This window comes from Onychomys torridus, chromosome 13 (assembly GCF_903995425.1).
Source record: "Onychomys torridus chromosome 13, mOncTor1.1, whole genome shotgun sequence".
Taxonomy (NCBI): domain Eukaryota; kingdom Metazoa; phylum Chordata; class Mammalia; order Rodentia; family Cricetidae; genus Onychomys; species Onychomys torridus.
The window spans coordinates 571570-594995 of NC_050455.1; the positions used below are offsets into that span (position 1 = coordinate 571570).

The following is a 23426-nucleotide window of genomic DNA, read 5'->3' on the forward strand; positions in this document are numbered from 1 at the left end:
AATGTCTTTCTGTATGCTGTGAATATATGTTGTTCTGATTCGTTGATAAATAAAGCTGTTTGCCCTATGGCAAGGCAGCTGAGAGGAAGAAGGAAACTCCAAACAGATAGACAGAAAGAGAAAGGAGAAACAGAGGAGATGCTGCTAGCTGCCACCAGGAGAAGCAAAATGTAAAGCACTGGTAAGCCACAAGCCATGTGACAAAGCATAGATTTACAGAAATGGGTTAATTTAAGATGTAAGAGCTAGCTAGCGAGAAGTCTGAGCCATTAGGCCACAGAGTTTGAAAATAATATAAGCCTCTGTGTTTATTTGGGTCTGAGAGGCTGCAGACCAGGTGGGACACCAGAAAACTTCCAGCTACATGGAAGGAGAAAACTGAGTCCTACCAAACTGTCCTGATTCCCACCCAACACAAACACAAATACATAATCACATGCACGCACGCTAGTTCTCAACTTGTTACATGTATTTGGTTCTTAGGGATCAATAAACAAGCATCTGGAAATCCTTCATCATGTCACCCAAAAACAATGAACGACATAAAGCAGCACTGAAGATCCCAGTTGGTAGTCTTCAATTCAGTCCTTGGAACTAATTAGAAATTCCTTTTCTAATGTCAGAAATTTTAATAATGAAGTTTTTAAAAAGTAATGTCCAAAAATATAAAAAAAGAATGGACAATCATTATTTCAGTTCCGTTAATGATAGCCTTTGGAAGATATGTGGAACTGTTTAGTGTGATAATTCTTTTCCTTGGTTACATAAACTCCAATCTCCACCCTTCCCTCAGCCACCTTTAAAATGCATGGTGTTAAGCTGGTTCACCCTTTAGTGCTGAAAATGAGCAGGCCTAAACTCATTAGCTAGTATTCTGACCATTGTTTCACATATTGGCACATAATCTGAGTTGGCCTGATCAGTTAGAAACTCCAATTGAAGGTTAAAAGAGAGAAAGTTTAGTGTTCATTGTACAAGCAATTTGGAATCTAACTATTCAAGAGCAGTATGTTCTTTATTGTTTATACAAATGTGGGCTGAATTTTTAAACCTTTCCAATCAAAAGATTCCCAACGGTAGTAAAAAGTCTTTAAGATAGGTCCTCAGCCTTTAGTTCACTACATTTCAGTAGTTACTCTGTAAGTACTGGAAAGATGAATGAGCTGAATGATGCCATTATAAAACAAGCTCATTGTTTTTACTAATCTGAAACTCTGAGAGATACATGAGGTTAAATAACTTCTTCTAGTAGACGATATGGGAGATGCATCTGAGTAGGGTATTGTCAGAGGCCCTTCAGTAACCTGGAACAGCAACATACTTTGCTGTCCCATACTTTGCAGTCAGGCCAGGTAAATTTGACATGTTGGTAAAAGAGGCCAAAAGCCAACTACTTACCAGGTTACACCACTGTTGTTGTGAGCTTTCAAACACAGCTATGAAAAATGTCCAAAGCTTATCTCATATCAGTCTGATCACAACCTATGAAGCACGTTCTTAACTCCATTTTATAGACAGGGAAAACTGCAGTTTAGGAGAGTTAAGGTACTTAGCCAACATTCTAAGAATATCTGATGAACATCTATGGTATCATCTACCTTGCCCCACTGCTGTCATTTTCCTAGAAACTGGCCAGTCCCATAATTCTCATGTGATGTTCATCATTATAGTGATATTTTGTTTGTATTGAAATGTGATTTTATTTGTATGTTAATAAAGTTGCCTTGGGGTCAGAGCAAGCCATAGCAGAAGCTGGGTGGTGGTGGTGCACGCCTTTAATCCCAGCACTTGGGAGGCAGAGCTAGGCGGATCTCTGTGTGTTCAAGGATACAGTCAGCATGGCGACACACTCCTTTAATCTCAGTACCAATCATAGAAGACCAGGAGGTCTGTACAGACAGGCAGTGATGAGGTCATGTGGCTGGGTTTACAACCAATGAGAAAGCAGAACAGAAAGTCTATAAAAAAGAAAAAACACACAGAAGTAGCTCTCTGGCAGAGAGGAAAGACAACAGCAGCAGTGAATAGGTAAGGTTTTCAGCTCTCAGCTATTGCTCTGACCTTTTGGCTTTTAACTCCGCAATTGGTTGTGTTTCTTATTTAACAAGACATCTACACATCATAAATGATTAGTTAAGTGGGCACCCAACTTAAATATAAACAATCAATTTTTCTCTTTCTGAGATCTAGACTTTACAGTCAATGATCAAAGCTAAAGCTGCTTAGATGTGATGCTCTGGTCTCTGGGCAGCAGTATTTTCAAATGTGACTAAACCCTCTCTGAGGAGAAAGAATGATGCCAATATAGAGAAAGAGTGAGAGGAGAGACAGAAAGAGCTACTGAATCTTCATGTTAAAGCAGATTAGTTTTCTTTGAATCTATAAATTCATTTTGCATGCAAAAATTTAAGTTGAGTTTCATCACCTACAAATTCAAAGGAAAAAGAAAAAGGAAAACCAAACAGTGAGGAGTGTACAGGATAGTTATTTACAATATTATTAGTTATTATTTACAATAATATTAGTTATGTACAAATATTAGAACTAATATTCAGAATTCAACTAAGACCTCAAGAAATTCTCATTAAAGGTAAAACTAGCACACAAAACAGACACATAGGCAGCTATATAGATGAGTTCAGAACCACACAAGAGGTATGCTATAGTGAGAGCTTAAACCAAAAGTTCAACACAGTTATGATGGATGTTGGGAATATAAAGGTGAAAATACTGATGAAAGAACTCAAGGCAAAAAAATGATAGGCTTTGGAAATATGTTAGCAGAATGATAAAAACAAGATGAAATACTACAGAAAGCCTGAAGAGCAGTGTTTCTGGGGAATGGTGAAAATGAAGACAAAGCAAAGAGGTAGGGCTGAGACAAAGAAAAAAAAATACATTATTGATTACAACTGGCAAACATCTGGACTAGACGGTTAGTTCAAGAAGGTTGAGTTAAAATTTGGACTTGGATGGAGGAAGCAGTGACAAAAAGCAAAGATCATAGTAAAGGAACATTTAAAATTAAGTACCCATGGCCGGGCGGTGGTGGCACACGCCTGTAATCCCAGCACTTGGGAGGCAGAGCCAGGCGGATCTCTGTGAGTTTGAGGCCAGCCTGGTCTACAGAGTGAGTTCCAGGAAAGGCGCAAAGCTACACAGAGAAACCCTGTCTCGGAAAACCAAAAAAATAAAATAAAATAAAAATTAAGTACCCAGCCAGTGTGATGGCACAACAACCCCTTAGTCCCAGCACTTAGGAGGCAGAGGCAGGCATATAAAGAGCTCCATCAGTTTCAAACTAGCCTGGTCTCTGTCTATAAAGATCAGAGAAAAGCAACTACTGATACCTGTTCATTTCATCTGCATAATTAAAACATATGAAGTATTACCGTGATCCTCAAGTTTATAAACTATACACACACACACACACACACACACACACACACACACATGCTCAAATAAGTTAAATAATCTACCCAAGACCATACAACAGGGAGGTAGATAAATTCACTTGATCAATCCAAATTCTTTCTCACAAGGACAAAATAATGAAGATAAACAACATGAATGATGACAATGATAGCTAATATTGACTCATTATCAGGAACTACTAGGCATTACCCTTTCTAACATTCCTAGCAGTCCTAAGAAAAACTAGAACTTAGTCTTACTTGATGATACACCTGAATCTTAAAACTCATAAGAAATTTGCCCAAAGTCACTAGGCTAATAAGTAGCTAACCTTGCTGGTTACTACTCCAGAACTCATGAGCTTACCCACTGTACAACTATGAGCCTATTAGAAGTAGGGAGTATGCTGGTTAGTTTTTTGTCAACTGATACAAACTAGAGTCATCTGGGAAAATGGAATCTCAACTGAGAAATGTATCTGTAAGATTTAGCTGTAGGCAAGTCTGTATTCCTGGACAGATAGTGCTGAGTTATATAAACATTAAAAAAAAAAAAAGCAGGATGAACAAGCCTGAGAAGCAAACCAGTAAGCAGTGCTTCTAGGTTCTTGCCCTACTTGAGATTCTGCCTTGGCTTCCCTCAGTGATAACTGTGACCAGGATTCATAAGCCAAATAAACCCTTCCTTTTCTCCAGTCTAGGCACTAACCAGGCCTGACCCTCCTTAGCTCATAAGAGGATGACATGGGTGTGTTCAGGGTGGTGAAGTAGTAGTCATAATTACTCTTCTCACTGCTGTGATAAAATAACTGAAAGAAGCACCTTTCTGAAGGAAAGCTTTATTTTGACTCAGTTCTTCATGGTCAGTGGCTTGCTTCTCATGGCTTGCTCATCCTTTTTTAACAAACCCAAGATATTCTGTCCAGGAGTGGCACTGCCCACAATGGGCTGTGCCCTCCCCATCAAACATTAACCAAGAAAATGCCCCACAGACTTGCCTACAGGCAAATCTTTAGGATACACTTCTCAGGACAGCAGTAGTAATGGCTCTATCCAGTTAACCATCAGCAATCAGGAAACAGAGACCTGGCAGGAAACAGAACTGAGCCTGTTCTATTGCCCTATATCTGCTAACTAGGCCCCATGTCCAAATGTTATACAACTTTAAAAACTTTAAAAAACCATGTCACCAGATGGGGACTAAGGGCTTAAACACATGGGGGATGCATTTCACATTTAAATCTTAACAGCTGGCAATTTAAACAAACTTATATCTAATGAAGTTAACTGGGAATGGTTAGAATTAGTGAACTTTTTATTATACTCTTAAAAAATCCCAAGGTTCAAAGATAAAAAGATACTGCAGTTTTTCAATTTACAATTCGAAGGAAAAACTAGAATTCAAGGCTTTGAATTCTCAGTCAATTTTTGACTCTATAATACTTTCTTGGAAATAAAGAGTATGAATTCCCCTAGGCCAGGAAGTTTTTTGACAAGACAGTTCTGCTTAAGTCACTTAATTCTCAAGACAACAATGTATCATCACTCCACCTCAGAAATGAGGTAACAAGATATTATAATGCTTATAGTAAATTGTTCAAGTAGCAAGGGTTAGAACAGCCAGAAGTGGTAGCCCAGGCTGGTAATCACAACTCTTGGTAGGCAGAAGCTGGAGGATCATAAGTTCAAAATCACCCACAGCTACAGAGCAAGTTGAAGGCCAAACTGGTTTAGACGAGGATCTTACTAAAAAATAATTTTAAAGTCCCCATTATATAATACAAAAAACACAGCCTTGATAATCAGCATAATTCAGTTCTATATTATTGCAGTTTAGAAATAATCCCAAGTACATGTGAAAATGCAATCTATGAAGAAAGTGTTATCATGAACCATGATGAACATTTTATAAAAGGTTTGTGGAGATAAGAATACAGCTATTTGGGTAAAGATGAAATTTTATATATCTCAAAATGTTCCAAAATGGATCAGAGATCTAACTGTAAAAATCAAAACAGAAGTACTAAAAGAAAATATGGATGAATCCCTGTATAACTCAGATTGGGGAGGTTATGACTCAAAATTTTGAAACAAAAGATAGGTGATTCAAAAATATTTTTTTTAATTATCAAGTAAAATAAACAAGTAAAATCAGGCACATAATAAACTATAAATATTATTTGTCTTTTACTACAGAAAAGGGACTAAGATTCCTAATAAGAATCCTTAAAATGCAGAAAGAAAATTGTAAAGAGACAAAAAAATAAGTAAAAATTTCAGAGTTCATAAAAATATGGACCATAAAAATATGAAAAGATGGGCCTGGAGAGATGGCTCAGCAAAGAGGATTTGCTGAGGACTCTAGTTCAGTTCTCAGCATCCACATGGTCATTCACAACTATCTCTAACTCCAGTTTCAGAGAACCCAACTTCTTCTAACCACTGAGGACACCAGACATCCAAGTGGTACATATGCATACATGCAGGCAAAACATATACATACGTAAGTAAATATATATATACGTATATATAATATACATATATATATAATATATATTTAACTTTACTTGTAAGAGAAAAAGAAATTAAAATTACACTAAGATACTACTTCTCACCTATTAAAGTTGGAAAGTGCTAAATACATTACTGGTAAGGACAATAAATACTCGCATTTATTACTATGGGAATAACATCATTCCTAGAAAACAGATTCCTGCAAATCTCACTTCTAGCAATCAACTTTTAATGACACTCTGCATTATGGGACTAAACCATTTCTCATGCTCTAACATGCAGAATAATCATCTGAGATAGCAAGAGATAGATGGTCATCTGTCACACAAAAGGAAGTAGCATTATTCCAGCAGCACCCATTCTTGTTTAAGTCTTCCACTGTTAACAGGTTTGAGGTTAAATTATAGGTAACCAATACTGAATTTATAGCACAAGCAGAAAAGAAAAGGCAATGTATTTTATGCACACAAATGAAAGAATGGTCTGTTCTTGTTCCACAGAGAATTTGAAGTTGGAAGTCAAACATTCTATTCCAAGTAAGGGTTTCAATATTCTGTAACTCTCACTTAAACTGTTGATCAACTTGGGAGCTATTAGAGTTAGTCTATCCTGAAATGTACTATTTAATATAGCACTGAATAAATGATCCAAATTGTCAGTGGACAAGTGATCAACTAATAGCTCTATCAGTAACAGATTTTTTTCAATAAACTTGCATAAGCCCAAGTATGTATGTATGCAAACACATATATAGGTATGTATGTCAATGGCAAAACTTATATACAATAATACTAACAGTAAAAACTTAGCAGTATCCATTGATAATAAAAGTAAAAACTTATAGTATCCATTGGTAATAAGACTGAAGAAATAGTATTAACGTCTGTCTTATTTAAGGTTTTTATTGCTGTGAAGAGACACATGACCACAGCAACTCTTATCATGGAAAACATTTCATTGGGGTGGCTTGCTTAAAGTTTAAGTTCAGTCCATTATCATCATGACAGAGAATATGGTGGCATGCAGGCAGATGTGGTACTGGAGAAGTAGCTAAGAGTCCTACATCTTGCAGGCAACAGGAAGTAGACTGAGACACTGGGTAGTATCCTGAGCAAAAGAAACCTCAAAGCCTGCCCCCACAGGGACACACTTCCTCCAACAAGGCCATACCTCCCAAAAGTGCCACTCCCTAAAATTACAGGGGCCAATTTCATTCAAACTACCACAACATCCACAAAGTAGGGCACAATGCGGCTACAAAAATGCATCCCAGTTTTGCATAAGCTATTTTTGTCAGAAATATGAATATAAACTTATACATATTTGTAGTACAGGTACATTTGTCTTTATTTATAAAAAGGATTGCTAGAGTAATATTTTAAAGCATAAAAATAGGGGACTAGGGAGATGGTTCAGCAGTTAAGAGCACTGGCTGCTCTTCAGAGTACCTAGGTTCCATTCTTAGTACCCATATGGTAGCTCACAACCATCTATAACTCTGGTTCCAGGGAATCCAACATCCTCTGGTCTCCATGAGCACCACGTATGCACACAGTGCACTGTCATACATACAAGCAAAACACATATATAAAATAAAAATAAATCTAAAAAATTTTTAAATAAAATTAAAGCAAATTAAAAAAGGAAATCCAGGCAGTAGTGGCGCACATTTTTAATCCCAGCACTCAGGAGGCAGAGGCAGGCAGATCTCTATGAGTTGGAGACCAGCCTGGTCCACAGAGCTAGTTTCAGGATAGCTAGGGCTACGCACAGAAAAACCCTGTCTCAAACAAAACAAAACAAAACAAAAAAATAGGATAGAGATGGCATATGCAAATGAGAATTTCTCAACTATATAGTGAACTGAGTAGAAGGGAGGTAAAGACGGAAAGAAAACAAATTTCTAAATACTAAAAACAACTTGCATTAAAATAGTCTAAATAATAGTAAGCTGGTTAAAATTCAAAATAAAAGATTATAGCTCTATTGACCAAATAAGAACAAGAAACAACTGCAGGCCAGTAGCAATAAGAATTTAAAACATGACCAAAAAGAAATTTTCTTGGGATAATAATTAATTTTCAAGCCTGGGACAAGAAACCTATAAGATGAGCCTCAGCATCTTATGGCAAAAACAAGTGCTCTGTGAAAAATTATTAGAGTCACATACAAACATGAGAACATGAAGAGACTCCCATTAGTCAAAAATAGATCAAACTACCCAGGTCAGATGGACACCTCATCAAGGAAAGATGCTCACCAACAAGCCTGGCAATCTGAGTTTCATCCCTGTAATTCACACGGTAGAGGGAAAAAAATGCATCCCAAGTAGCTTTTCAGGCAATAAAAGACCACAGAAGACTGACTGTGGGGCTTAGAAGGCAGCTAGGAGACATCTCTTCCTTCATTCCTTCAGTCCCTAAGACAGTGGCAGGTAGTCCCAAGATTACTACTACACTATCACCTCACTAAAGAGTTTCTTTGAATATTATCTTTGTAACAGTCTGTCTGTGCCAAGCCTATCACAGTAAGGCTCAAAAAATAACTTCCTCTGCAAAGTGGCAATTAAAAGTTGAAGAATTCATCCTTTATATTATGAACTGTATTTCAAAGTAAACAGCCATAGGTAATGACAACAAGTATTTCTCTCAACAGAATTAGTTAATAAATGTGAAGGAATACTAAAATTATACATAATATGCTTCTTGCTGTAATACAAAAGAAAACAGTCACATCTATGGAAATAATTTACTAAAAAGTCCAACATAGCTAAACCACCACTCAGCCATTTAAAAGACTTAAAAGACCAAGCAAAATAAAACCAGTAACATGTAATATGGGACTGTTTAGTTTGCAGAGACCTAGATTGCTGTGGATATTGCTCTGTATAAATAAAATGCTGATTGGCCAGTCACCAGGCAGGAAGTACAGGGGGGACCAGCAGAGAAGAGAATTCTGGGAACAGGAAGGCTGAGTCAAAGAGACACTGCCAGCCACCACCATGACAAGCGAGATATAAGGTACCAGTAATCCACAAGCCACATGACAACTTATAGACTAATAGAAATGGGTTAATTTAAGATATAAGAACAGCTGGCAAGAAGCCTGAGCCATTAGGCCAAGCAGTTTAAATAATGTAAGTGTCTGTATTTTTATTTTGTAAGTGGGCTATGGGACTGCCGGGGCTTAGCGGAACCCAGAGAGAAAAACTCTAGCTACACCAGATTTTAATAAAGTAACTGGATTAAAAAAACAAAATCTGTTTTAGATACTCAGAGAAATGTAATATAAATTGGAAATTAATGATAACAAGAAGTGTCTGTGTTAGATATGATAACAATCATTGTGTTTATAAGAAAATGTCCTTTTGTTTTTGTTTTTGGTTTTTGGTTTTTTTGCGACAGGGTTGGAGCCTGTCCTGGAACTCAACTCTGTAGTCCAGGCTGGCTTCGAATTGACAAGAGATCCGCCTACCTCTACCTCCTGAGTGCTGGGATTAAAGGCGTGCACCACCACCACCATCCGGCTTGTTTTATTTTTTAAGAGATATTAATACCCAGCGGTGGTGGCACAGTCCTTTATGCTCAGCACTCAGTAGGCAGAGGTAGGCAGATCTCTGAGTTCGAGGCTAGCCTTGTCTACAGAGTGAATTCCAGGACTACACAGAGAAACCCTGTCTCAAACACACACACACACACACACACACACACACACACACAAAGAGAGAGAGAGAGAGAGAGAGAGAGGGGGGGGGGAAGCATCTTCTGGGAAAAATAATATATAGAATTTAACGTATTTTGGTAAGAAAATGGTGAATGATAGTGAAGCATCATAAAATTGTAAGAAATGCAAATGCTGGGCAACAGAGGTACATTATCTTCTGTATGTTTGAAATTTTTCATTATAAAATATCAAACTAAACTCAAACACAGTATTTCCCCCCTCATCAGAACTAATTTTGAAGCTTGAGTGTGTCTAAGAATCCAACATCTCACACATAATTCTAGGAATCATCCCCAAATATTCTGATTTTTGGTTGCCTAGGCATAAGTTCAGAATCTATTTTTAAACAAGTTCCTCAAGCGAATCTGATTCAGAAAACTCATAGACTCATGTATGAAAACTACATACTTTTGGTAGTTTGAATGCAATTGACCCCCATAAGTTCATAGGGAGTGGCATTACTAAGAGGTGTGGCTTTGTTGGAGTGGGAATGGCCTTGCTGGAAGAAGTGTGTCATTGTGGGGGCAAGCTTTGAGGTTTCCTATACTCAAGATATCATCCAGTGTCACAGTCCACTTCCTTGTTGCCTTCTGAGTAGGATGTAACCAGTACCATGTCTGCCTGCATGTCACCAGCTCCCCGCCATGATAATGGACTGAACATCTGAAACTTTAAGCGTGCGTCCCAATTAAATGTTTTCCATTCTAAGAGTTGCTGTGGTTATGGTGCCTCTTCACAGCAATAGAAACCCAGACAACACTCAAGACAGCTTTACCACAGTCTTTAAATATATCCCATACTTTAAAGTAAAAGCACAGATAACACATACCTAATCTCTCTATCAAGCCTTACCTTAACACTATCTTAATGTGATAGACATTTAGTTAATCCTTTCCCTATAATTATGAATTCCATGAAAGCAGGACCCATGTTTGTTTGGTTGGTTTGGGGGGGGGGGGTTGTTTGTTTGTTTTTTCGAGACAGGATTTCTCTGTGTAGCTTTGGAGCCTGGTCTGGAACTCAATCTGCAGACCAGGCTGGCCTTGAACTCATAGAGATCCTGCATCTGCCTCCCAAGTGCTGGGATTAATGGTGTGCACTACCACTGCCTGGCTCCCATGTTTGTTTTTAACTAACTATGGTGTTCCCATTGCCTTTTAGAATTCCAAACACTGAGTACAATTGGAAAACAGAAAAAAGAAAAAGGTGTTAGCATGACCCACTGTTTCAGTTAAGTAGAGAAAGTTATTACTGGAGGTTAGACAATCTTTTAAATAAGGACAAAAGTAAAGATAACGTCTTGCCTCTCTACAATATCAGACTTTAATTTAAGTACCTAGCCTCCTGCTAATCACTTAGCAATTACAAGAAAAGTGCACTTTGTATTTCATAATCCCAAACAGAAAAGACCTGTGTTGTACACAAATAAAATACATACACATATTTTATTCATTCACTCATGGGGAGGTCATTTTGTTTTGTTTTTATCTTTTGTTTTGAGATAGGATCTCCTATAGGCCAGGCTGACCTCAAACTCACAATGTAGCTGAAGATGACTTTGAACTGCCTCTACCTCCTAAGTGTTAAGATTATAAATTCGTATCACCACCCAGGGCTCACACATATATTATAGTGGACATAAAAGCCAAGTGTCTTGATTATCAGTTTTGTTCAAAAAGTACAAACCCCTAGAGCAGCAGTTCTTAACATGTGGGTCACAACCCCTTCGGGGTAGAGGGTGTCAAATGACCCTTTCACAGGGGTTGCCTAAGACCATCAGAAAACACAGATATTTACATTATAATTCATAACAGCAGCAAAACTACAGTTAGGAAGTAGCAAGAAAAAATAATTTTATGGTTGGGGCTCACCACAATATAAGCCTTGGCCTGGAAGTTCCAACCCCCACTGAGGCTACGGTAATGGTCACACCCACAAGGCGGGGCTGAGGGAGGAAGCTGAAGACCCAGGATCCCGGAGAGGCTTCTCTTGGTTCCGGGACCCCAGATGCTGGAGGAAGACCAAGCAGAGTTCTCCAGAGAACACTGTTGGACTGTGCCATACCTTTCCCAGACCCTGCAACCTATCCCTTCATTTGTAAGTTACCCCACAAAATAAACCTTCCTTTTAACTACGTGGAGTGGCCTTAATAATTTCACCAATAGGTCGCAGCATCAGAAAGGTTGAGAACCAGTGCCCCAGAGTTATAAAAAAAATAAGTTACAAAATATAAAACCAAGTGCCAAACAGAACAATTAAAGTCACATTAGGGAACTACTTCCAAAAACAGCATGACCCAAAGATAGTTTCTATAGTTATATTTCTATCCCAATATCACTTAAATGTGTAAATTTTATCTTAAATAATAAACCAATAATAAATTTCCAATGTTTTCAGATTTATTTTATGTATATGACTGTTTTACCTGCATGTATGTATATGTACTACATATGTGACTAGTGTCCTCGGAGGTCAGAAAAAAGTGTCAGATCTCTTAGAACTGGAGTTACAGATAATTATGAACCACAATATGAATGCTAGGAACTGGGTCCTCTGCAAGAGCAACAGATGCTCTTGAAACTGCTAAGACATTTCTTCAGGATAATTTAAAAGGATAATTTAAAAATTATAATGACTCATGACTGTACAGATACATAACTATTTGATCCAACTCTTGGTCATTCTACAAAAATGAAATTGACAAGAAAAAATTTTAATTGTTTACAAAGATAATAAATAACAAAACAAGACTATGGGAATGCTTTATCATGCCAATAGCATGTTTAAAAAAAATTACCATTTCCTGTGATGAATTACAGTTCTAACTTGATGTTCATCTTTTAAAAATATGTACAACTACTTATCTTATATGTGTATATGTGGTCATTTGAATAGGGATGACCCCCAAAGGTTCACATATTTGAATGGTTAGTTTTCAGGGTGTGGCACTATTTGGGAAGGATTAAGAGGTGTGGGCAAGTTGGAAGAAGTGTGTCACTTGGAGTGGGTTTTGAGGTTTCAATAGCCCATGCCAGACTCAGTCTCACTCTCTCAGGATAGGGCTCTCAAACAACATATCCAGAACCATGACTGCCATGCCTGCCACCATGCTTCCTGCCATGGTAATGGACTAATAAGCCTCTGAAACTGTAAGCAAGTCCCTAATTAAATGCTTTCTCTTATCAGTTGCCATGATCATAGTGTCTCTTTACTGTAATAGAATAGTGACTACGACAGTGTGGGCAGGAACACATACCACATGTGGAGGTCAGAAGACAACTAGCAGAAGTCAATTCTTTCCTTCTACCATGTGGGTGCCAGGGATATAACTCAAGACATCAGGCTAAGTAGACAGTGCTTTTAAATGAGCTAATTCTGATATAAAATATGTGCTCTAAACAGCTATGCTATAGACTTCAACTAACTGGATGGTTCTCTTGTGTGAGTTATGAGACTAGAAAAAGACTGCTAATGGATCTTCAATAACAGAGCCCTACTGAATATTTACTGATATATAAGCTTTTTTGTAATTTTCACAATAGAATCTGTAGTTTTCACTGTCCAGATACAAAAATTTATAAAAAAAGACATAAAACTAAACTGTAAGATTATAAAGTCTAACATAATTTAAATTTGTATGTAGTTCCTTCTTCTGAGTTAAAATTATCTGATTCAGATTTAGTGAATGACCCCATTCATGTCTTGCCTGTCACTGTGAGCCACTTTTCTATATACCCAGTGTGCTTGTAGTGCAAGAGGGCCTATTTACAGAAGACATACTGAAAGTACAGAAGACACACATATTAAGAGAACAAGATAACAACTAAATCTTAACAAATTAGCTCCCAACTGCCTTTCATACTAACCCAAAACCTTAGGAAAATTAGGTAGTCTTAGTGTCATGGTTTGAATAGGTATGGCCCCTAAAGACTCATGTGTTTCAATGCTTGGCCACAGGAAGTGGCACTACAGGAAGTGTGGCTTTGTTCAAGCAGGTGGGCCTTGTTGGAGGAAGTGTGTCATTGTGGAGGTGGGCTTTGAGGTCTCACATATAAACTCAAGCCATGCACAGTGGGACAGTCCACTTCCTGCTGCCTACAGATCAAAATGTAGAACTCTCAGCTAGCTCTCCAACAACATTTGCCTGCATGCCACCATGCTTCCCACCATGATAATGGACTGAACCTCTGAACTGTAAGCTAGTCCCAATTAAATGTTCTCCATTATAAGAGTTGCCGTCTCTTCATAGCAATAAAACCCTAATTAAGGCAGTTAGTATTCTGTTGCTGTGAAGAGACCATGACCATTACAACTCCTATAAAAGAAAGCATTTAACTGCAGCTTGCTTACAGTTCCACAGGGTTAGTCCAATACCCTCACAGTGAGGAGCACGGCAGCAGGTAGGCAGAAATGGTAGCTGAGAGTTCTACATCTGGATCCTAGGGCACCAGGAAGAGAGAGTCTATGGGTTTGAAATGGGCTTTTTGAAACCTCAAAGCCTACCTACCCCTAGTGCACACTTCCTCCAACAAGGTGCCTCCTAATCCCTGTCAAATAGCATCACTCCCTAATAACCAAGCATTCAAATGTATAAGCCTAGCGGGGACATTCCTATTCAAACCACCACAAGTATATTATAAATTCCAACTAAGGGGCTGGAGATGTAATTTGGAGGTAAAGCATTTGTCATGAATGTACAAGGCCCTAGAATTAATGCCCATAGCTACAAAATAAAACATGACTGAGTGAACAGTTTCCAAAACCCCTCCCCTAGTTGAATCCATCTAATGTCCACATTTTCAGTTATATTTGGTTTGGATGTTTCAACAATACATATCTGGATTACAGCCTTAAGTGTCAGGTAAATTACTCTGCACTTAAAGACAATGTACCAGTAATACTACAATATGTCATTTAACCAATTATCAGGTTACTAGCCACTATACATTATGATAATTTGTATTACTTAATTCTTACACAATTTTCTTGAATTTAAAATGAGCTTTCAGGGTCAAAATAACTCGCCTAAAACCCTCCAGGACAGTCAGGGATATACAGAGAAACCCTGTCCCGAAAAAAACAAAAAGACAAACAAAAATCCTCCATGACAAGGCCTACATTTGAATTCACATTTAGATCTACAGAAACATTTACTAAATGTTTAAATGAAATTGGAAACTACTTTGTTTTTAAACGTCCTTGCAATAAACAAATAATCAGAACAGCTAGTCTAAACTATGTATGCTTGCAAGGCTAAAGTAAGAATTTCACTGCTTGAGGCTAGGTGTTCTTGGGGCTACCTTTTACATCATAGTTAGAACCTGTGGTAATTTGAATAAGAATGTTCCCCCCATTGGCTCATATTTGAATGCTTAGTCATCAGAGGGTGACATTATTTGAGAAGGGTTAGGAAATGTGGCCTTGCAGGAGAATGTATGTCACTGGGGGTGGGCTTTGAGTTTTCAAAGCCCCACCCTAGGCCCAGTGTATGTGTATCTCTCGCTCTGCTAGTAGATCAGGTTGTAGCTCTCAGCTACATCTCCAGCACCATGCCTGCCTGCTTCCATGCTCCCCACCACAATGATAATGGACTAAGCCTCTGAAACTATAAGCAGGGCCCCAATTAAATAATTTATTCTATAAAAATTGCCTTGGTCATGGTATCTCTTCACAGCAACAGAACAATGACTAAGATAGAGCCCCATCTCTTTAAAACAAAAAGCTAAGGAAAAAAGTTTGCTCCAAATCAATTGTATGTCCTACTAATAATAGTAAAACCCATAAACTTGAAATCATGAGTGCTAATAGGCACACAGCTATGAGCCAGTATGAGGTTCAAAGAATTATCTCAAGTCTTTTTATTCCACCAACAGTAGCATATTCTCAAATGTGATTAATCCAACTAGTAAGGGGAGGGAGATTATGCAGCAATCTAGACCCTCAAATTCTATTCCAAGTCTTTTGAAATAACTCAAATGCATGGACTAGTATTGCCAAAAACTTCACAACAAAATGTCCAGTTTAGTAGCAGAGATAGTAATGATACCAACAACACAATTTATTTTAGAATATAAGAAATCAAGGTGATAATATGATGGTCGAGTAAAGATGCCTAAAAGGCAGCTGAATATTTAAGATTTGGAATAAATAAAAGAATTTAGGGCAAACTAGATGGCTCAATCAATAAAGATGCTCAAAGCACAGCCTGGCAACCTGAGGTACTTCCCCAACACTCACATAAAAGTAGACTAAAAGAACTAACTCCACAAAGTTGTTTTCTGATATCCACATGACAAATAAAGACACACAGATACACAGATATACACATACACAATTAATAAATATGTAAATAAAAGATTTACAGATAATGTAAAGAGTGACAAGAAATCGATGCTTCAGTTGGGAATGAATTATCCATTACATTCAAGGCAAAGAAAAAGACAAAGAGAAAAAAATAAATCAGCAATGAAAAGATGGGGAAAGTACTAGTTAAAAATACAGAAGAGAATTTTACAGAAGAAAAATGAAAACCAGCATCAAAATCTTCATTTTACATTTGCCTTTCATATTCTGACAAAAAAATATCGACTAAAATGAGAAAAAATAGTAACAAATATGTGCTAAGGGACTCAACAGTGCTAGAACATTGTAAATAATGCAACATTCCCCTTCCCCTTTATCCACCCATCTTATACTTCACCACTTAGAAGAAAACTGAAAAGAAAGTCATGTTCTTGAAGAAATGGTTAGACAGCCACTTACCAGCATTTCTTCCAGGAATTATAACTGATAACATTATTACTATCCCAAACAAGTGTTTTCTGGGTAAAGTTAGATTTAAAGACATTTGCTAGCAAACTGCTGTAAAACCAAAAGGTTTAGTTTCATTACTGAAAAGTGGATCCAGAAGCAAACAATCTCACAACCTATTTAATGAGATTTAAAAGACTAGAATGGCAAGCTCAATATGTAGCAAATAATATGAACAGAGTATCAGCTAAATAAATCAGTCATCAAGGATTAAAATGATCTAGACAGAGGCTGGAGCACACCTAAAGCTCTTGCTGCTCTTGCAGAGGATACGGCTCAGATCACAGTACTCAAATGGGTGACTCACAGCCACCCATAACTCCAGCTCCAGGGGATCAGACACCCTTCTTCTGGCTTCTAACAGTACTTTTATGCACACAGCACTCATATATACAAAAATAGAGAGGCAACCAAGGTGAAAGGGGTGTTATACCTCCAACATAAAATAGGTCCAAATTCCATAATAAAAAGCAAGAGCAGGTTCACTGAAAAGTGTAGTGACATAAGTCACTGGGACTAGTAGAATGAGTGAATGAATGAATGCCCCATGATAAAAATTAAATATTAACATGGAGGACCTAGAGTGCTTGCTTCTTTGACTCTTCCTCTTTATTCAACCTTTGTCTTTCACCCTTAGCTCTCTCTCTAGGATATTCCTTTTCATTAGATCAGTTTCAACTTTATGTAAATGATTCCCAAATCACTATCCTTTATTCTAAGTTTAATTCCACATCTCCAATAGGCCATTTCTTCACTATAATCCACCGCACTGTCCTGTCAAATACAGCACATTTAAAATACATCTGTAGGTTTCTTTTTCTCAAGCAATTAATTGCAAAACCTGATTATTCTCACCATTCTCACCGTAACCCAGGCTCAGCATTTTGAGTCACTTGACTAATGCCTCTCTGGTTCTCCCTTCTCCTCTTAAAATTCTGTCAATCAAGTTCCGTCAATTCTTCCTAATTTTCATATCCTAGCTTGGGATTCCAACTGTGAGTAAACTATTATGGTAATCTTAAAATTCTCCATTCTCATTTTATCCCGGGTCTTTTTCCATACAATCTACCTTGCATACAACTACTGGATTAGTCATCTTCATTCATTCTATGACAGCCCTAAGCGCACTCAAATCCTCCAAATCTAACCCCATCTATCCTTTCAACTTTATCTTGTTTCTCTAAACATGTCACAGCCAGTCATGGATGCATCCACTCTCTATGTTAGCCTCAACTTGGTAGCCTATTCATCATAAAGCACACTTGGGTCTCAACTCACAGCAATTTTTACCCTTGAGTTTTCATGATACAGACAGATGACTGAAAGATACTCAATAGTCATTTGGAATTAATCAGTTGTTTTCTCAATCTGTAAACTGTTTTACTTTGTTTCTGTGTATGTATATAAAAATGTTTTCCTAAGTGGAATCAATTCCTAAGAGTCCATGTATTTATCTCCTTGTATTCTCCACAACTCTATCAGGTTCCTATCAAATGATGCTCTAACAAAAGAGAAAACAAGCAATAAAAATTAAAACATGCTCCGAAACGCTCCTTATAATCTACTTCATAAGAGGGAGAGAAAGAAGCAAAATAGAATGAATAGCTCAGTGGTAGAGTGCTTGCCTAATATGTGCTGGGTTCAAATGGCAGGACCACTAACAATAACAACAATAAAATCTAGGACACAACTTTAGTAAACATTGAAATATTCAAACATGGAATACATTAGATAGATATGTATTCTAATTTCTTTCAATTCTATCATTCAATAAAAATACTTCAAATTTCTTACACATCAACCTTGTTTCTCAGTATGAAAGAGCATCTATAACGTGGATGAGACACTTTAAACACATTACCCACACACTCTCATTTTATAGTGAAGTATGCTTAGGGCAATTCTGAAAACTTTGATGAGAAACCTTACACACACTGTACAGAGATGTTTAGAATAACTGAAATGCACACTACTTCTAATCTACAAAATTTCCTGATTCAATGTGTGAGATTTTAAAATGTTATCTTCTGAATGGCATTATTCTATTATTCTTAAATATCCAAACTATGAGTATACAAAGATAATTCTCTGAAGCCCCCATATCCACATAGACGCTGGAACATGATTTTAGACACGAAATAGTTTTTTTTGAACTGAAAGAGTATTAATATATAATTTTTAGCAGTAAACGGAAAAATTCAGTTGGTAACTGTATTGGCAGTACTCAAATGCCAATTATTTACAAGCTGTATTTGCTATGAACGACTGGACAATTTTTAAGGTAGGATTTTGGCTTTTCATGACCTACGAACTTTAGAACGTTTTTAAAGTGGTAATAAGTTCACTGCCATCAAAAAGTTATTAATAATATATGTGAAATATGTTTACTAACGATGTTTTAAACGCCATCAACCTTGTGCTGGCCTAAGATTAGTTATCTTAGGTGTTTGCATTTAACGTTCAGCAAAGTTTCTTTAGCCTCAAGACACCTAAAATTTTTTTAAAAAATCACTTCCTCGATATCAATTCTCCATTATCATTTCCAAGTCTAAACTGCAAACCCCTAGGAACTAATTCTGTTAAAAAAAAAATAGACTTTTCAATACTACTATCAAATTAATTGGGAAGGTTAATGCTAAGATTGTCATTCAACAAACCACACACTATAAACTTTGACGTGTTAACGTTCTAATACGACCTACAATAGCAGTTTCTAAGTATGTTGGTTGGACTGTCGAGCGGAATCAAAACCACAAGTTCAGAGTAGCTAGCAGACAACCAGTGAAACGGCTAAAAAGGGGTTTACTGGTGCTCCAAAATTCTTGCAAAAGAGAAATCTGGCATCTTCCCAAGATGACTATGCACACCTGAGACTCGTAGTCAACCAGACTGCAAACAAGAGGAACCCAAGGCAACCCAGAGAAAACAGCGGCACTCACCAGCAAACAATCTGAATTCACTTCCGATTTGGGATCCCGCAGCAGGTTATCGATTTTTTCAAACCGAGACTCAAAACTGTCCCCAGTCGACATGATGCTGCTACTTGTGACAAGACCTTCGTCCCCGCAGCGGAAAGCAAGTTCAACCAACTTCCTCCGCGGTGGGTTCGCAGCCGCGGGGCGGAGGAGCCGGAACCTCCGGGTCACCAGGTGCGCCCGGTTCCCCCTCCTCCCCGTCACTGAGGGGACTTCTGCTCTCCAGACCCCAGGCTGGGGGTGACAGCGACCCGCAGCCGCTCCGACACCCAAAGTCGCATCCCACCCGGCAGCCCCTCGCGACAGCCGACAGCGCCGTCGCTAACAGCCGGGTCGCTCCGGCGAGGCGCCTCAGCCTAGCGGGCCCCGGCAGCCTTCGCCATGGCGGGGCCCAGTCCAGAGAAGGGCAGCGGCGGGAAGAGGGAGCGCAGCAGGGTGGAGACTCCCTCGGGGCAGCCAGGGAGGGCGAAGAGGAAAGGCGAAAGCGAAGGGCGGGTGAGGAGCTGCGCCAGCTGCCGCCGCCGCCGCCGCCGCCGCCGCCTGGGCCCGGGACCGGCCCCGCTCCGCTCGGAGGCGCTGGAGGCGGTCTAGCCCCGCATCCCTGCTTCCTCTCGGCCCGGCCCGGCCCGACGCACTGACCCGCCTCGGCCAAGAACTGGTCCCCACAGAACAGGCTCACTCTCCCATTTTATCCGGTCGCTGCTGGGGTTGCTACCGCGGTGTCCGGCGGGGCAGGGCGAGGTCGGTGGCCCGAAGGAGGGCTGGAGAGCCGGCCAGTGAGGAAGACGACCGGACCGTCCCGGCGGCTGCTGATGCGGGAGCTTCTGGGAGGGGCTGCGGGCGGGCTGGGAAAAGGGCGAGTCGCGGAGGCGAACGCCTGGGGGGGGGGGGGCGAGGAGAGCTGAGAGGGACTAATATGTCCGCCTTCCTGTTCAAACAAACGGAGACCGCCGGTGCACAGCGCGCATGTGCGGCGCGGGCGTTCGGAAGGGGAACAGGCCCGGTCTCGCGCGCGCGCGCACTGACGCCTGTCAGGGCGGGGCTGGCCGGGTCGCGACGGCCGAGGTAGGGCGGGGCCTCCGTGGAGGTCCCCGGGGAGGTGGACCTTTCCCTGCCTCTGGTCGCAGTGCTGGCAGGCACCCCAGCTTCGCTTCCTCTGGGCCTTACTTAGCCTCAGGTCGGCAGAATTCTGACAACAAAAAAAGGCGCGTGTTATCAATGAGATAGATAATTTTGGCTGGGCAGGAGGATGCTTTTCGTGCGGAAGTTCCAGAGAGTTATTTCAGCACCAGTGGATTTTGGATTTTCCGGAGCACTCTGGTCAGCAGTCCTTGAGCCCCACCACGTTGAATCTGTTTAAGATGCAATGGGAAAAATCACCACGCACTCAGCGTTCCCAAGCCGAGTGTGTCAAGGGAGCCTTAAAACGTTGACTCTGGAAGATAGAGTCGACTGAAGTTAAGTGCAGTTTAATTAAAGAGGAAAAATTCATAGAAAAATCAATGTTTTAAAGCTATTCCTATTCACTTTCTCGCATCAACTTTCAGTTCTGACTTGCTTGCATAATGCTACTGTTTCAACTTCGGGTCCTTCAGTAAAACTTAGAATTGTGGTTTTATCACAACTAATCTGTGATATGAAAATAATGGGCGCCTCCTCCTAGTTCAGTTCCTTCATTGACTGTGGGGTGACAGGCTGAAAGGTTTCTGATTATTTTCACTGCCTTCAGCATAAGTCCAGCCTGTATTTGTTTCTAATCAATCCTTGAGTTAGATCACAGGTCAAATGAAACATTGCTGGAGTGTGAGTGTGTTTTACCCTACACTGGGAAATGCTACCGAGGAACCAAATGTCCCTATATAAAAAGCGATGCATGGCGTCTAAACAGTACATCAGCATGGGAGCCAGAGGTTAGGAAAACATTACATTGTTTGAATATGTTTTTTTTTTTTCATTTTATTAGCTACAAGAAATGTTTAGCTATAAAGTCCACTATGTAAATCAAGATAGGAAGTAAGCCTTCACAGAAAATCATAACCAAGATGAAAACTAGGGACAAACTTCAGGTATTCTATTAAATGCTTTTGCAGTGGCTTTTCTTGGCCCTGGTATTTTAAGTCAGTCATGTGAATTAGATTTATTTTTAAGCATAGGGCTTAAAATAATCTGGCAGTTTCCCTGAAATAAATTTCCTAAACCTTGCTTGTCCTTTATTACCATTTTTAGGTATTCTTAGGATTTTTTTTTTTCAGAGAAATGAACATTATGTTGTTTTCCATTTGGAAACACATGAAAAAATGTAGGTAGCTAAGACAAGGTAAGTTGTTGACAATGCTCCTACTGGAAGTATATGTGAAGTGTATATGTATTTACCTACAAGGTTATTCTGATGATTGTAACATACCACTACTTATATTTTAACATTAGATGTTTGTTTTTGACAGGTCAACTCTACTAAATAGCCAAAACTATAGGAGCATGCCATGGCACCCAGCTAAATTAATTTTTACATTAAAAAGTACCTAAGTGTGATAGGGTAGAACCATAACATTAATGTCTCCATCTTTAAAATTCTACTGAGGACAGGAGGGCTGGAACAATGGCATAATGTTAAAGAGTGCTTGCTACTCTGGCAGAATACTAGAGTTGGGTTCCCAGCACCCATGTCAGGCTCTCAGCTCCCTCTTCTATCCCTGATGGTAACATATATGTATAGGATACACTAACACAGACACATTAAATTTTTTTTTAAATCTTAAAAAATAAAATTCTATTGTATAAATTGTAACTAATTTTTTCAAAAGAATGATAGTTTAAACCATTCTGAAGGATGCTGATATCCCCAAATGTAATTGCAAAATATTAATACCACCATGTATGAATATTCTTCATTGTATAAATGTTATAGGATATAATAATGTTTTTTTAAGAAGCAAAAGTAATAGAGGATGATGTTCTATTATTGAAACTTAAGAATATATTAAGGTGCATACAAGTAGCTTACCAAGGGCTAGATACTACTCTATAAACTTTATATATTATCTCATTAAAACTTAAACAAAGGACTCTAGTTAAGAGCACTTGCTGCTCTCCTAGAAGTTGTGAGTTTGTTCCTAGAACCCATTTCAGACAGCTCACAACCACCTGTAACTCCAGCTTCAGGAGAGCTGACATTTTTGGCCCTGAAGGTACCCATACTCATGGCTCACAGACATGGACATACACACATACACATAGAAATAAAGATATATATAATAATTTTAAACAAACTCTTATGAGTAAACCTGTACCACCAATGGAGAAACAGGTGCTCAAGATCATAACAGCTTCCTTGTTCATTAGTCATAAAGGAACCAAAAATGGAGCAGAGATAATTTCCCAACAATAGTAATATTGGAAAGACTTGCAATCTGAATGGAGAATCAACAATGTATTGTTTTGTTTGCATCAGAAATGATTTAAATGATTCCTTGTAAGAGAATTATCAATATGATAATGGTACATAGTGGAAGTTGTAAACTGATTCTGTAGGTTCAGAGTAAAGATCTTGACAGTGTTTAATAACATTGGATTGGCTAACCATTCCTAAACACTGGGTCCAAGAACCAGTGGCATCCCTTGAAGTTTCTATGATTTGTAGCAAAGTAAGAAAAATAAAGATGTAAGGATCACATTTGCAGTGCACATACAACTAAAACTGAAGTGATAAAAGGCTAACATGACCTGGGAGCAAGGAGAACAGGCGAATTCATAAAGTATTATATACTTTGTAAGTTCATAAATGTTGTCCAATAAAGAAAAATCTTTTAAAAGATGTATTGTTTTCATAAACAAACAGAACTAGTTAAAAGAGTATCTTTTAATCTTTACTGTATTTTAAAAAATTAAACACAACTTAAGGATGAAGAATAATAATAGATGGTCTGTGGGTTTGCTTGTTTGTTTGAATTTGGTTTGTATTGGCTTGTTGTTGTTGCTCAGTACTTTGGCT

At 38.7% G+C, this 23426-nt stretch overlaps 1 protein-coding gene across 3 annotated transcripts in view; it reads right to left on the reverse strand.

Moving 5' to 3' along the window:
• The window catches only part of Rock1 (Rho associated coiled-coil containing protein kinase 1), a 118452-nt gene extending 98061 nt beyond the window's left edge, over positions 1 to 20391 (reverse strand). For all 3 annotated transcript variants that reach the window (XM_036204728.1, XM_036204727.1, XM_036204729.1), the window contains exon 1: positions 19400 to 20391. In XM_036204728.1, coding sequence (XP_036060621.1) covers positions 19400 to 19492 — 93 coding nt within the window. In that variant the 5' untranslated portion in view covers positions 19493 to 20391. The remainder of the gene's footprint in view (positions 1 to 19399) is intronic.
• Positions 20392 to 23426: the final 3035 nt, after the last annotated feature.